The following is a 17,251-nucleotide window of genomic DNA, read 5'->3' as shown; positions in this document are numbered from 1 at the left end:
TTTTTTTTATTTTTTTATTTTACCTTAAAATCAGGCATTGTAGCGCGAGCTACAGTATGCCTGTCCCGAATTTTTTACCCCGTACTCACCTTGTAATCGTCCATCGAAGATACCGGGGAATGGGCGTGCCTATGGAGACGGAGGATGATTGACGGCCGGCTCTGGCGCGTCACGCTTCTCCGGAAATAGCCGAAATAGGCTTGGTCTTCACGACGCGTGCGCATAGCCTGTGCGCAGGCGCCGTGAAGAGCCGAGACCTACTCCGGCTGTCTTCGGGGAGAGTGACGTGCCAGGGCCGGCCGTCAATCATCCTCCCTCTCCATAGGCACGCCCATTCCCCGCGGGAGCCGAAATCTACGATGGACGACTACAAGGTGAGTACGGGGTTAAAAAAATCGGGACAGGCATACTGTAGCTCGCGCTACAATGCCTGTCTCGATGGTAAAATGTGTCGGGGGGGGGGGTGAACTACCGCTTTAACTCAGTTTTGTCTTTTATATTTAGCAGGAGTTATATTGTATTTGTGTCTGCTAATAATGATTTTATTGTATTTTTTGTGAAATATAGCTTTAATATTTTCTTGTAGGGGCCATGTCAGGTAGTCTGTAAGGGGCCCCGCAATTTCTTTCAGCAGCCCTGCCCACCAGTGGCGCCTCATCAGCGCATATCAGTGAAGAAGAAAAATTACTAATTTACAAAATGTTATAATGTATTTATGAAAACTTTATCCGGTTGCTTCTCCTTCTGGCCAATCCGGTCTCAGGACTTGCTTCCTGTCCTGATTGGCCGGGAGGAGAAGCAGGAAGACAATAGACAATGTTGACTCACTATTGTCACAAGTGGGTGGGCTCAGGGCGCAACGCTCTGCTCCCCAAGACCACCCTTTTTGAAGCCAATTGGCTTTAATCACGTGCGTCCTGTAGAACTCTATGCACCCTGCCTGGAGATTTGGGGCCAGGTACATAGAGATAGAGCTGAACACACTGGCCTGGATTCAAGAAGCAATTGCGCCTGTGTAACCATTTTGCCCGCATATCTTAGGCTGCATTCTTGCGATGGCCGCTAGGTGGCGTTCCCGTAGTGCTCAGCGTATAGTATGCAAATTGCATACTAACGCCGATTCACAACGTTGCGCGAGCCCTGCGTACGCAATTTACGTCGTTTCCGTACGGCGGTTTTTGCGTAAGGCTGCCCCTGCTATTAGCAGGGGCAGCCAATGTTACGTATACCCGTCGTTCCCGCGTTGCGAAATTTGAAATTTACGTAGTTTGCGTAAGTGAATCGTGAATGGTGCTGGATGCCATTCACGTTCACTTTGAAGCAAATTACGTCCTTGCGACGTCATTTGCCGCAATGCACGTCGGGAAAGTTTCCCGACGGAGCATGCGCTCTACGATCAGCGCGGGATCGCGCCTAATTTAAATGATTCCCGCCCCCTACTGGATCATTTAAATTGCGCGCGCTTGGCGGCGCGCCCACGCAATTTACGGAGCTACTGCTCCGTGAATCAAGGGCAGCGCAGCAAATTTGCGGGGGCGCAGGGCAAAAACGTTGCCCTGCGCCTCCGTAAAAAATGCGCAATTCTACCTGAATCCAGCCCAATGCAAACGCTTCCTGTTTTGATAATGTGAGCAGCACTGTGTGCTGTCCATAGTAATAATTGCAGACTGCTTTACTAAGTATTTGAGGAGAGTGAAAAATGCACTCCAAACTCTTGCTTTTAATGCCAGTGTGAACAAGGTCTAAATGTGAGAGGTGGAGTATGACTCCCCGGTGTGCACTGTGCAGCCTTCCCGGGAAAGTCTGTGCATGTAGGAGGAAGGAGAGAGCCAGATGTAAGGGGGATTTGTACGCATGGTAGTCCGCAGGTAATGGCAAGGGGGGTCAAGTGCCCCCCCCCTTGAATCAGGGGTTGGATTGGCATATTCAGCACAGTGGCGTCGCTATGGTGGTGCGGGCAGCCAGCGGAGGTGACACCATCAAGGTGCTGTCAAGCCCCCCCCATCAGTGTAGTGTGACTGCGGGCTCTTTTCCCTGATCAGTCCAGCAGAGAACTTGGTGGCACTGTGTAAGGAGAAAGGCGAGCTGCAGGCTGTCAGACGACAGCTCTCACTATGGTCCCCACCCAGCTTCCTGCCCGTTCTGCCTTTTCCCCCATTGGCCATAACTGAGGGCCAATCAAAGGAGACTAGGAGAGCATCATGGGACATGTAGTCCCGACTATCGGCGGCCCCATTTTCCACAGGAAGGAGGCTACAGCTCGATCAAGAGAGAGACTGCAGCCTGGAAAAAAGCTGAGGGAGTGAGTGCTACAGGACAAAGAAAGAGACGTGTGCTAGGCAGAAACCAGAGAGAGAGAGAGAGAGAGAGAGCCATGCTGCCCAGTGCCACCAGAGAGAGAGCTACTCTACCCAGTGCTACCAGAGAGAGAGAGCCATGCTGTCCAGCACCACCAGAGAGAGAGCCACGCTACCAAGCGCCACCAGAGAGAGAAAGACTGAGCCACTGCCAGGGTACAGACATGCTACACTACTGACCAGAATCGCCCCGGGGGGAACTCAGAGTGAGCGATCGTCCAGACGGAGGGATCACTGCTGTAGTTTCGCTGGGTCCTAGGGACTGTACTATATCTGCAGTCTCTGACCATGATAATGTGATAATGACATTGTCGAAAAAGGGCGGCGCATGGGTGACCCTAAAATGATGCCCTCCCTGAAAAAAGTTCTGCGGAAGCCCATGTATGTACGCAAACTTTCCTGAATTGGTGTAGCAATTTAAGTACTTTTATTATTTAATGTACAGTAATAAGCAAACATTTGTAATCTTCAGTCTATAAAAAAACAGTTTGTGACATAATGGCTTTGCGGCTTCACAGTTTTTAGTCACGTGTTTCCTTTTCCTGGCTTTTGTTTAGAGGCAGAGGTTACTGTAGTAAAGAAATGTGGCCTGATCTGTGTTATCAAATCAGTGAGCTTCAGGAAATCCCCGTAAGAAGTAAGTGGAGAAAACTCATTGAGACTAGTTATTGCGACATAAAAGAAATTACGGCTCCTTAAGATGGATCTCCTCCACTATGTACTGATAAACTATTTGCGTTTATTGATCTCTTCTGCAGGTTAGTGCTCTTATCATAATTATATATTTATTGATGTATTTGTTTCATCAGTTGGTAGTAGTGTACTTTGCCTCAATGTCATTTTCAGAAAAATTCTGCCCTTTTGAATTTTTATTTTTATTTTAACCTTCACTTTTATGTGTTTTTATACTTTATCTTATATGTTTTATATTAGTTACCATTTATATGCTTCATTTAAAGCGGTGGTTCACCCTTAGAGGGCACCTTTTCCCCTTAGATTCCTGCTCGTTTTCTCTAGGGGAATCGGCTATTTGTTTTAAAATATGTGCAGTACTTACCCGTTTACGAGATGCATCCTCTCCATCGCTTCCGGGTATGGGCTGCGGGAATGGGCGTTCCTTCTTGATTGACAGTCTTCCGAGAGGCTTCCGACGGTCGCATCCATCGCGTCACGATTTTCCGAAAGAAGCCGAACGTCGGTGCGCAGGCGCAGTATAGAGCCGCACCGACGTTCGGCTTCTTTCGGCTACGAGTGACGCGATGGATGCGACCGTCGGAAGCCTCTCGGAAGACTGTCAATCAAGAAGGAACGCCCGCTCCCGAAGACCCATACCCGGAAGCGACGGAAGAAGATGCATCTCGAAAACGGGTAAGTACGGATCATATTTTAATACAAATAGCCGATTCCCCTAGACCGAACGAGCAGGAATCTAAGGGGAGAAAAAAAAAAATTTAATAAATGGGTGAACTCCCGCTTTAAGGTGTACCTTTCCCCCTTTCTCTAAAATTATTATCAGCACGCATCTCTGCATGCCGATGCAAAATCAACACTTTGGGGTAGACTCAGGAACGAATTACGCCGGCGTATCCATAGATACGCCGCGTAATTCAAAAGCTGCGCCGGCGTATCTATTTTATGTATTCAGAAAGCTAGATACGCCGACTGTAGCCTAAGATACGACTGGCATAAGTCTCTTACGCCGTCGTATCTTAGGGTGCATTCTGACGCTGGCCGATAGGTGGCGCTCCCATAGTTGTCAGCGTAGAGTATGCAAATTGCATACTTACGCCGATTCACAAACGTACGTGCGCCCGGCGGTAGTTTTTTACGTCGTTTGCGTAAGTCGGTTTCGTCGTAAGGCTGCTCCTACTATTAGGAGGCGCAGTCAATGGTAAGTATGGACGTCGTTCCCGCGTCGCGATTTTAAAATTTTACGTCGTTTGCGTAAGTCGTCCGTGAATGGCGCTGGACGCTTACGTCGAAGCCAATGACGTCCTTGCGACATCATTTACCTTTTACGCTACGCCGCCACCGCCGCCGCCGCAACTTTACAGGCAAGTGCTTTGTGAATCACTCCGCCAGGGAAGGCAAGGAGATAAGCAGGCAGGCGGCTGGCCGGGACTTGAGCCAAGGTAGAAGAACATGCAAGTGGAGTTGAATGGGCATACACCCGAAACAGAAGAAATATTCCCTCCTCTCCGACCAGCACATCAGAAAGGGGCACCGATAATGGGAAAAAATACACCCCCCTAAGCTAGTAGGTGTGGTGGAGCGGGGGTGTTTAATTCAGATTATTTTTTTATTCTGCACTGACTTTGAAACTGCCCCACCCCCTGTTCAAATCCAATCCGGGGACAAAACTGGGGACAGACTTGGTCTGGGGACAGTGGGCCAGATTCACAAAAGGGATACGACGGCGTATCTGCAGATACGCCGTCGTATCCCTGTTTCTATCTATGCGACTGATTCATTGAATCAGTTACGCATAGCTAGTCCTAAGATCCGACAGGTGTAATAGTTTTACACTGTCGGATCTTAGGATGCAGTACCGCGGCCGCCGCTGGGGGGATTTTGCGTCGTAAACCAGCGTCGGGTATGCAAATTAGCAGTTACGGCGATCCACGAAACGTTTTCCCGTCGTTACGTCGCCGCAAGTGTTAGTTTGCCGTCGCAAAGATAGGGCACCTTTTACAAAGTGTAAACTTAGTACACCATGTAAAAGTATACTTGTCTTTCCCGCGTCGCTTTTTAATTTTTTTTTTTAAAAAAAATTTCCCAGCGCAAGTCTTTTTTTCACTTCGCGATTCACAAAACGTCGGCGCGTCGTAATTTCGCGCAAAGCACATCGGGAAATTTGCGTCGGGAGCATGCGCAGTACGTCCGGCGCGGGAGCGCGCCTAATTTAAATGGTACCCGCCCCATTTGAATTGGCCCGCCTTGCGCCGGATGGATTTAGGATACACCGCCGAAAATTTCCAGGTAAGTGCTTTGTGGATCGGGCACTTAGACAGAAAATTTGCGGCGGTATAACCTAAATCGGTTACGTTACGCTGCGCCCGGGCTATGTGAATCTGGCCCAGTGTGCTTAATTCTGGACTGTCCCCAGAAACCGGGGATGTCTGGTCACCCTACTATAGTATGAACCCTGCCTCAAGCTAGTGTTGATGGAGCAGTTGCTGCACAGATGCCCCTGGGGAAAGCAACATCTGTATTGCCTTCAGGGAAATCTCAGACCTAAACTGCGAGATCCCACAGAATTGTCATACTGCACGTGCACAAAATGCAGCACATAACATCATGAGCCTCATTTCATGCATATACAATAATAAATTATATTTAATTACTGGGGAAAAAACTTCTCCCTGAGATCTTGTGTACTAGATTTCCCTGAAGGAAATGGTGACATTGCCTTCCCAAGGGACATCAGTGTGGCCGAGGCTAAATCAAGGTTTTCTCTTTTTTGTTGAGCTTCATCTTGGCCATATGCAGTATCAAGTAAAGTTTCAAAATGGCGGCATGGGACCCAGGAAACACAGAGGCAGGGTAAATAGATAAATATGAAGAAAAGGTTACAAGGATATAGGTAAGTATGATTGTTTATTTCCCTCTATACATTAATACTAGGTTTATAGAGTAGTAAGGGGGTGTGGGAAGATCCTCTTCAACCCCTTCCAAGCAAGCATATGCATATATGTGGCCTCATGGAAGTGGGTCTTCTTTTGTGAGGCTGTATCTATGCGTGGCTGTGTTTTTGATGAGAGCTCACTGCATGCTACCATCACAAAATCTCACTGAAAGCTCCCGGGTCCTGTACTAATGATTGGGAATTGTTAGGCCTGGTTTCTGATCACCTGATTGCTATGATAGTCTCTGATTGGCTATCACAGTGATCAGTCACTGTACAGGCCCCCCCTGTGTTTTTTTTTCTCCTCTTGATCCATTATGTAATACAGGGGTCACCAAATTTTCTAAACAAAGGGCCAGTTTACTGTCCTTCAGACTCTATGGGGCCGGATTGTGGCCAGTGGGAGTAGAAAATGCCTGAGCATCAGTGGGAGTAAAAAATGCTTGGTGGACAATGGGAGTAAAATAATTACATACCTACTGTGGTAAGTAAGAGGAGGAATAATGCCCCATCATTGGTGTCAGTGGCAAGAATATGCCCTGCCGTTGCTGTCAGCAGGAGGCTGGATAAAGGCTGACAAAGAGCCGCAATTGGCCCACAGGCTGTAGTTTGGAGACCACTGAAATAATACATTGTATACAGGATCCATTATATAATGCATTGTATACATACAGGATCCATTATATAATGCATTGTATACATACAGGATCCATTATATAATGCATTGTATACATACAGGATCCATTATAAAATGCATTGTATACATACAGGAGCCATTATATAATGCATTGTATACATACAGGATGCATTATATAATGCATTGTATACATACAGAATCCATTATATAATGCATTGTATACATACAGGAGCCATATTAATAAATTTTATAAATACAGGATCCATTTTATAATACATTGTATACATACAGGATCCATTATATAATACATTGTATACATACAGGATCTGTTATATAATACATTGTATACATACAGGAGCCATTATAATACATTTTATAAATACAGGATCCATTATATAATGCATTGTATACAAAGAGGATCCATTATATAATGCATTGTATACAAAGAGGATCCATTATATAATACATTGTATAAATACAGGATCCATTTTATAATACTGTACATTGTATACATACAGGATCCGTTATATAATACATTGTATACATGCAGGATCCGTTATTCAATGCATTGTATACATACAGGATCTGTTATATAATACATTGTATACATACAGGAGCCATTATAATACATTTTATAAATACAGGATCCATTATATAATGCATTGTATACAAAGAGGATCCATTATATAATACATTGTATACATAGAGGATCCATTATATAACGCATTGTATCTTTTTCCCTTTACTAGAGGAGAAAAGTTAAACAAAGAACAGTATGTGTAAAAGAAAAAAATATACATAAAACAGTGTTTGATCAGGGTGAAAGTTAGGGTCAAGGTTAGGGTCAAAGTTCATGGGCAGAGTCAGAGGTCAGGGTCAGTGTGTTTTAGGTAGGATTAAAAAAAGGTATTTTTTAATTTAGTATCAATGTCAATGTGTTTTAGGAAAGAAAAATTAGCAAAATGCGCACTATTGTTTCTGGGCCCTAATACAGGTACAAACAAATACTATACACATCTGTGGTATTGCTGCAATTGTGAGGAGCTGTATCATTTATTTTGGGTTGTTCTTTGGCAGTAATATACAGCTAATATACAGCTACATTTTTAAATATAGCTGTATATTTGAATCTTATCGCTAAACCAGGACACTCACACTGATGGGTTGCCTCAAACAGTACGCCAGTAAGAGATATATAAAAGAGAGGATGGAACTCGCATAGCGTAAAATCCTCCAGTATTTATTAGAAAATAAAAAGATGTACACTTACATCAATTCTGTGACATGGAGCATATAAAATAACAAGCCGGCCGGCTCCACGAACATGCACCCCGTATCTTCTGGGTCTGATCACTTGACGTGGTGATGTCAGAACGTCGCCTCCCAATGTTTCGTCTCGATGGGGACATGGTCACGGGATACCTTGACCACGTCCCCATCGAGACGAAACGTTGGGAGGCGACGTTCTGACGTCACCGCGTCAAGTGATGAGACCCGGAAGATACTGGCTGCATGTTCGTGGAGCCGGCCGACTTGTTATTTTATATGCTCCATGTCACAGAATTGATGTAAGTGTACATCTTTTTATTTTCTAATAAATACTCGAGGATTTTACGCTATGCGAGTTCCCTCCTCTCTTTTATATATCTCTTACTGGCGTACTGTTTGAGGCAACCCATCAGTGTGAGTGTCCTGGTTTGGCGATAAGATTCAAGGATATCATCGGTCTATGCTGTATATGATCTCCTATAATTTAGAGATCGTATATTTCCTGTAAGAGGCAGTGTGTGATCGTGGTGGAGATGCTTCTATCATCACTTTTCCCTAGGACGTTTGTGGATAACGTTTTTCACTTGGGAGATCATTGAATGTGAACACCTGTAGTTTTGGACTTTATTGTGGATTGTAGTTATAACCCACAACCGTGTAATCCATTCACAACTCAATTTGCTCATAGCATGTTTGTGTCACTTTGGTTTTCACATTTTTTGCGCTGTTTTTAGTGCATCTCATTATTAGACACTTTTAGCGTGACTTTTTCTTTGTATAGTGGTTGTAATGTTGTATAACATTTTTAGTCGCAGCTTTCACTTTAATTAGTCTTTGAACTAGCGCAGTATTTTTTCCATTATAACTTGTTAGAATAACCTATTCACAGTATGTACTATTATGACTGTGGGACTTCCTTCTCACTTTTAGAACAGTTTGTACTGTGGCGTGATGATGGAATTCAGCTAAAACAAACATTTGTAAATTCTTCAGTCTCCTGACTATCTAAATATAGTTCCCTCCACACCACCGCCCCTCCCTCCGTGTCACTACATCACTATCTAAAGTTGAACTCTGGAAAAAAGTAAATATTGTACAAAAATCACGTGTACTCTCCCTTGAATCTGGGTGTGCTTTGTGTATTTCTTACAGATCTGTAATTCAATGTGAAAGTTTCTCTCAGGAGCTTCCTGTAATAAAGACCGCTCACTGCTGCTCTCTCTCCTTGTGCAGGGTGACTGGTCTTGTCTCCTCCCCCTTCTGTAGATTTCTGCAGGTAGCCTGTAGTGGGTGGAGCCTGCTGGGTCCCTCCCACAGCTCTGCCCTATGCACAGGCTATGTACAACACAGTGATGTCACTACTAAATGTATAAGGTAAAACCTGGGTTTGCAAAGGAATTAGGTGCACAGAAAGTGGATCTATATCCTTTGTGTCTATTGAGAAATATGTTTAAATAAAAAAAATTGTGCCCAGAGTTCAGCTTTAATCCTATAGTGATGTAGTGACTGAGAGGTGTGGTTATACATACAATAATTTGTGATCAATTTAGATATGAGTGTTCACACATAAGCCATTCATCATTGATTAAGCCCTGGTTCACACTGGGTACGATTTGGAACGATTTGAGATGTGATTTGACATGTCAAATCGCATCTCAAATCGGCGGCAATTGTTGGCAATGGCACTGTCCTAATCAGTGCGACGCTGCATCTGCGATTTCAAAAAGTAGTTCCTGTACTACTTTTTGCGATTTCGGGCCGCGATTTACATTAAATTGCGGCCGAAATCGCGGCAAAATCGCAGCCGCGAAATCGCGGTAAAAATCGCGCATTTTACCGCGATTTTGAATTCGCAGCAGTGTGAACCAAGGCACAAACAGAGATCTCCAAACTTTCTAAACAAGGGGCCAGTTTACTGTCCTTCAGACGTTAGGAGGGTTGGACTGAGACCATTGAGAGTAGAAATGTCCTGGTGTCAGTGGGAGCAAATAATGTCACATCTTTAGTGAGAGGAATAGTGCCCCATCATTGGTGTCAGTGGGTGGAAGGGTGCCCAGCATTGGCATCAGCGGGAGGAATAGTCCCCCATTGTTAGTGTCAGTGGCAAGAATTATGCCCCCATTGTCAGTGTCAGTAGGAGAAATAATCCCAAGGGCCAGATAAAGGTAAGCAAAGAGCCGCATTCGGCACCCTGGACGCAGTTTGGAGACCACTGGAATAAAATATTAAAGGATGGAACAAATATGGTATGAACCATTGACCCCTTCCCGACCAGCCGCCGCAGTTTTACTGCGGCAGGTTGGCTCCCCTGGGTGAAACCGACGTAGCTATACCTCGGTTTGCCTTTTTACCACTAGGGGCGTGCTGCCGGAGCCGATGCGCGTGCCCAGCGGTCGCGATGACTACACCCATGATCGTTCCACACAGAGACAGAGTTGAGATCTGTCAATGTAAACAGACAGATCTCCGTGCTGTCAGGGGTGAGGAGAGCAATCTGTTGTTCATACTAAGTAGGAACAATGATCGGTCTCCTCTTCCAGCCAATCCTATCCCCCCACATAGAATCACTCCCTAGGACACACAGTTAACCACTTGATCGCCCCCTACTGTTAACCCCTTTCCTGACAGTCCCATTTACACAGTAATCAGTGCATTTTATAGCACTGATCGCTGTATAAATGCCTATGGTCCCAAAAATGTGTCAAAAGTGTCCGATCTGTCGACCATAATGTTGCAGTCCTGATAAAAATCGTTGATCACCGCCATTACTAGTAATAAAATAATAATAATAAAAATGCCATAAATCTTTCCCCTATTTTGTAGACCCTATAACTTTTGCGCAAACCAATAAATATACGCTTATTGCGATTTTTATTACCAAAAATATTTAGAAGAATACATATCGGCCTAAACTAAGGAAAAAATTTGCTTTTTAGAAAAAAAAAACTGGTGATATTTATTATAGCAAAAAGGTATTTTTTTGTTTATAGCGCAAAAAATAAAAACCGCAGAGGTGATCAAATACCACAAAAAGAAATCTCTATTTGTGGGAAAAAAAGAATGCCAATTTTGTTTGGGTACATGTCGCACAACCGCGCAATTGTCAGTTAAAGCGACGCAGTGCCGTTACACAAAAAATTACCTGGTCATTGAGCAGCCAAATCTTCCGGAGCTGAAGTGGTTAAAAATAATTTAAAATGATAATTTATGCAGACGTGCAGATTTGATTGATCAGAAACAAGTGATAAAATTGCATCACTGCCGATCGACAGTGTTAAAATCAATAAGATGCTTGTTAAATCAATTGAGTAGCTCATGATCCCTATTTAATTTGATTAATTTAGTTCCAAAGCAAAATCAATTCAGTGATCATATCAATGTGTGGCTTTTGGAACCTAAGTGCTGAGTGAGGACCAATTTGAGGCCTGATTCACCAAGCACTTGCGATGAAAACCTATGCCGGCGGCCTCCGGCGCAAGGCGGGCCAATTTAAATGGGCGTGTGCCATTTAAATTAAGCGCGCCCCCGCGCCGAACCTACCGCGCATGCTCCGTTTCTGAACTCCCGTCGTGCATTGCTCGCCGTGACGTAATTTTTTCGAACGGCGACGCGCATAGCGTAATTCCGTATTCCCGGACGGCTTACGCAAACGACGTTGATTTTTAAATTTCGACGCGGGAACGACGGCCATACTTTAGACAGCAATATGCTTGCTGACTAAAGTTAGGGCACCTAAAACGACCACTAACTTTGCGACGGGAAACTAGACTAGCGGCGACGTAGCTAACGCGAAAATCCATCGTGAATCGCCGTAACTCCTAATTTGCATACCCAACGCTGGTTTACGACGCAAACTCCCCCCCAGCGGCGGCCGCAGTATTGCATCCTAAGATCCGACAGTGTAAAACAATTACACCTGTCGGATCTTCTGGCTATCTATGCGTAACTGATTCTATGAATCAGTCGCATAGATAGAAACAGGGATACGACGGCGTATCAGGAGATACGCCGTCGTATCTCCACTGTGAATCTGGCCCATTATTCTTAATACTGTTAAAAATGAGAAAAACTATGATTAATAATAATAATAATAATAATAATAATAATGATAATAATAATAATAATATAATAACACCAATAATAATAGCAATAATACTAATTATTATTATTATTATTATTATTATATACTTTATAAACTTACATTATTGTTCTGTCAAAGAACATTCATTTGTATATACAATTTTAACATGTAGTAATAATAAAAATAATAATTATAATAATAACACCAAAAATAATAGCAATAATAATAATAATTATTAATATTATAACATGTTAAAATTGTATATACAAATAAATGTTCTTTGTCTGAACAATAATGTAAGTATATAAATATGAGTATATAAATATGATAAAGTTAATGGTGGTATGGGAACAATCCGATATCTATATACTATCAAAACCTGTCAAAATGGAAGGGTGTAACAAATGAAAAAAAAAAGAACAGACAAAATATATATCATGGATGCTGTGTTTATTATTTATAATATATATATATATCAGACAGAGGTGCACAAAAAGGTGCACAGGTGCACAGTGCACTTCCCGGCGCCAAGGAAAATATGTATTAACTGTCTATGGGTAACATCTGGTAGGAAAAATATCTCACAGTAAGTTAAATGATAAATAAATAAATTGAGTAAACACTCGATATATAAATCCTCAAGATAAAGTGAATTTATCTATAGCAGCAGCTGTTTAAAATAAATGAAAAGACATTTATAAAACATAAAACAAAGTATCAAGCTAATAGAACCAAAGTCCGATTGATAAAACAGCGCTAGTTAATGGATGAAGTCCAACTCCTTATACAACAAAAGTCCAGAAAAAAAGGTACAGTTCTACGGTGATATGTGCTTTTAGCATAGGCTTTGTAGTGCACCCTCTGTCGGAAGTGATGAAATGCGTCAGGGCGTGGCTACAACGGCGTAACCAGGAAGAGAAGTGCGTTCGACCGCCAACCAGACTGTAACCGGGAAAGGTCTTATCAGCATAGTGCTTTTTAGCACACGTGCGGCCCCTGCGTTCAGAGGACAGCGGTGAACCCTTTTCATTCTCTTTTCAATGTTCATTACAAGTGTATATATTGTACGTATATTGGAAGCGGGGCTGTGTTTACAGGGGGGCATTTATTAAAACGTGATTACACTATTTAGTGCCTTGTTTTTTTATGTGCCCTGAATGAAATTAACCCCTGCTGACCCTGGAGAGATGATGGAAGTCTGAATAAGAGAAATCGGTATACAAGGCTCTAATTTATATACCTCCTGGTGAGTGTAAACCCCAGAGGGGGAGTGTGACCCACTTTCGAGGTGAAGACTGGGAATTGGTGTAGGGTGCACTACAAAGCCTATCCTAGAAGCACATATCACCGTAGAAATGTACCTTTTTTGCTGGACTTTTGTTGTATGAGGAGTTGGACTTCATCCAATAACTAGCGCTGTTTTATCAATCGGACTTTGGTTCTATTAGCTTGATACTTTGTTTTATATATATATATATATATATATATATATATATATATACACACACACTGTACTATATGTATTTAACATGCTGGTTTTGATCATATTATTAAATGAATGTATTATATATATATATATATATATATATATATATATACATATATATTTATATATTTTACAATGCTGGTTTTGATCATATTAGTAAAAGTAATGTTGTACTGGAATGTCATATAAACTGGTTTGAAAACTGGATGAAAGTATTCATTGTAACAATGTTGGAAATAGTTTGTGTGTGTTTACTTTGCTGTATAGGTACATTGTATCAGGTCTCTTGAAATGAATGATGAGCTAGGTTACATTCCCAAACGGTGATTTGGGCCGGTGTGAATAGTAGCACCAGGAATCAAAGACCCATTTCACTATATTCCATTCACTATGACAGGTCGCTGGCGGCCACAGCTATTCGCGTCTCTCCGCTGGACATACTTACTGTGCAGAGAGGACTTCAAATAACTGTGGCCACTGGTGACCTATCATTATAGTGTACGGGGCCAGTGGCCGCACCTAATCACTGAGAGCCGCAGCAGGAGCTGCTGCTACAATTCTCATCGGCCCTAATCACTGTTGTGAATATAGCCTTAGGCTACATTCACATGGGTGATGGGGCTTGTACAGTGTGAATGAGCCATTTGTATATGCAGCTAGAGCCTTCATGGGCCTTGGATGGGTTCATGTGGCTTCGGCTGCATGGACCACTGACTACCTCAGTCCCTGTCAGGAGCCTTGCGCCCCGGGGGATCAGGGGTGGGCCCTCTTTGGAGGGCCAATTGACGTATGCACCCGTCACAGGTTTTTGTTGCACCTCCTTATGTGTGTGCACTTTTTTCCTGCACCGGGTGACGTTTTTGGGTTGTGTTTTGCACGCCACAGGCTTTTCAATAGAAAAAAAACTTGGCTCCTGGTTGCAGGGAAAGCCCCATTGACTTGAAAGGCTGAGTTTGAAAGGTGGTGCTGCCTGTCAGGCTTAGTATGTTGGGTTATATTTGCAGTATGTTCTCTTTGCTAGTATAAAAGGATTGTGACAAAGCCCCATTTTTACCAGCCAATCAGCTCCACTAAATGCCCGGATGAAAACTATGGCCACTTAGCAGCTAAGGTTTGTCTCCTGGGTTTAAAGTAACATTTTCATGTTTGGCTGAAATATTTCTCCAAGTAATCCAATAATATTAATTAGATGAAATATGATTTTTTTTCTAGAATGCCATATCAGTAAAAGATGAACTCTGATGGGGTTGCTTTGCTTTGAATATTGTCCTCTGCTTTAAAGCTAAACTCCAGGCAAACAATTAAATGCTTAGTCTAAATCATAAATGTGAATTATCAAATTTGTGAAGCCACTTTTGCTATTTATACACCCCCCGGTCCAACAACATAGTCAGGAGGGTGAATGCAGTGGGGTCATCACTCTGAATGGACTTATGACGCGTACACACGACCGTTTTTCATGATGTGAAAAATGCAATTTTTAAAAATGGTCATTAAAAACGATCCTGTGTGGGCTCCAGAGCATTTTTCTCGACATGAAAAATGGGCAGTAAAAATTTAGAACATGCTCTAAATTGTCGTGTCGTTTTTTACGTCGTGAAAAACGGTCGTGTGTAGGCTTTAACGACATGAAAAAAACACGCATGCTTAGAAGCAAGTTATGAGACGGGAGCACTCGTTCTGGTAAAACTAGCGTTTGTAATGGAGATAGCACATTCATCACGCTGTAACAGACTGAAAAGCCGTGAATCGTCTCTCACCAAACTTTTATTAACACGAAATCAGCAAAAGCAGCTCAAAGGGTGGCGCCATCTGAATGGAACTTCCCCTTTATAGTGCTGTTGTACGTGTTGTACGTCGTGAAAAGAAAAATGCTCGAGCAAAGCGCGGACTTTGCTCAAGAAAAGTAGCCCTTTACAGTACAAAAAGATCAAATAATCACTATTGTTCATATTATATTAATACTAAAAATCTTTGTACATTCGCTGAATGAAAGAATGTTTAAAATGTTCACTTGCTTTTAACACAGTTTTAAAATGAATGTAATTTCTGAATGAAAAACCGCATACACTGTCTGAGAATTCCTTTGACCAAGAAGTTTTCTATTGTTTCTAAACTTCCCCGTCACTGTGGTTGAAAACAAACGTTGATTTGACCCCACTGACGATTAAAAAATCTAACAAACGTTCTTAAGATTAGAATTTTTTTGAAGGAAAACGTTGTATGGCCACACTTTTTTTAAGGTTATTAATATATTAATTGAAACAATCGGCCAACTAATCAATTATGAAAATAATCGTTAGTTGCAGCCCTAATCTGTATGCATTCATTTTATATCTGCCTGGACTTCAGCTTTAATCTATGTGCAAAGTTAGTGTCTTCTGCAGCATGTAATGTAGTATTGATCTCACTGTAAAACATGAAGTATTCTAGAATACTATGGGATGGCAGGGGGTTCTGGTTAATTCAATTATAATGCATTATTTTGTTAAAATGTTTCAATATTTATAAAATGTTTGTGTTTTTCTTACTACAGCAGTGAGAGATAAGTGAATCTGGTGCAGTGTAAGCCACATTTTCCTTATCTGGGAATTCCTGGATAAGGCATAAATGTAAATGGCTGAAAGTGAAGGAGAAGTGCAATGGTGACCAACGTCAGGCGGAGAGCAAAACAGGTTCTGGAGTCTTGGTAGCATCTCCGTTATTGACAACCACAATGTTTGAAGGACAGATGGATTATGACTTGGAGGTAAAACAGTACAGCCTATCCACAATCTCCTCTGTGGATTGGATAGGAAATGGGATAACTCTGTTATATGTACCTAACTGAAAATGCTGCACCAAATACTAAAGACTGATCTCACTTGCTGTCGGGGAGGATTAGAGTTAAGATCGACTAATTCTCTCCTTTAGTAGTGATCTTGTAAGTAAAATACTTAAGATTTTTGCTATGTGACTAATGCCTCGTACACACCACCAGTTTTCCCATCGGGAAAAATGCCATGACAGCTTTTGGCCGGGAAAAGTGTCCGTGTGTATGCTCCATGCCAGTTTTCCCAACAGGAAAACCGCTGGGAATCGCGGCAGGAAAAATGAGAACATGTTCTCTTTTTTCCTGCCGTGATTCCCGACAGTCTTTTTCCTGGCAGTTTCCCTATGGGAAACACAGCGGTGGAGCATACACACGGCCGGGATTCCCAACCAAAGCTCTCATTGCAGTTTTCCTGATGGGAAAACCTCTAGTGTGTACACTGGGAAAGTGACCGAGCAGGTTCTCGGTTTTCCCCCCGGGATTCCCGGCAAACTTTTTACCGCCGGGAATCCCGCTCGTCTGTATGGGGCGTAACACCTGAAGAACCTGGAGCATTTTTTTCTATCTATCTATCTATCTATCTATCTATCTATCTATCTATCTATCTATCTATCTATCTATCTATCTATCTATCTATCTATCTGTCTGTGTTTGTCTATCATTACATTTTAGTATAGGTATGCTTGAATTCCTATTCTTTAGGCTACTACTTTTAATTGTTGGGTGTGCATGGCAAAAAAATATTCCCATCAGAATTCTGAATTCTACTGAACAAATTGACTAATAGTGTAATTGTCTGGTATATTCTTCTTAATGTGGGACTTAATGAAGCTGCAAAGGGATGAAACCATTCTTATGAAATTGGAGGGTGAAGCTGAGAGCTACCTTGGTAAAATGTAATCTTTAAAGCCTCTAGAACAAGGCTGGCAAATGATCACAAAATCACAAAAATGCCTATGAAAAACAAATGTATAAGGTTTCAGT

General features: G+C 42.4%; 1 protein-coding gene across 3 annotated transcripts in view; it reads left to right on the top strand.

Annotated features, from left to right (window-relative positions):
* The first annotated feature begins 2,950 nt into the window (after positions 1-2,950).
* LOC120914282 (major histocompatibility complex class I-related gene protein-like) overlaps positions 2,951-17,251 on the top strand; it is a 34,611-nt gene continuing 20,310 nt past the window's right edge. Inside the window, exons 1-2 of one of the 3 annotated variants that reach the window (XM_040324909.1) lie at positions 2,953-3,115; positions 15,992-16,204. Coding sequence is in view for 1 of the 3 variants with exons in the window: in XM_040324907.1 (XP_040180841.1) it covers positions 3,058-3,115 (58 nt within the window). In the remaining 2 variants the exon portion in view is untranslated. Of the gene's footprint in view, positions 3,116-15,766; positions 16,205-17,251 lie in introns of those variants that run through there. The other 2 variants (XM_040324907.1, XM_040324908.1) reach the window with 2 other exon arrangements.

The sequence above is a fragment of the Rana temporaria genome, chromosome 9 (assembly GCF_905171775.1).
Source record: "Rana temporaria chromosome 9, aRanTem1.1, whole genome shotgun sequence".
Taxonomy (NCBI): Eukaryota; Metazoa; Chordata; class Amphibia; order Anura; family Ranidae; genus Rana; species Rana temporaria.
The sequence above is the reverse complement of the archived record's forward strand: the minus strand, read 5'-3'. Positions and strand labels throughout refer to the sequence as shown.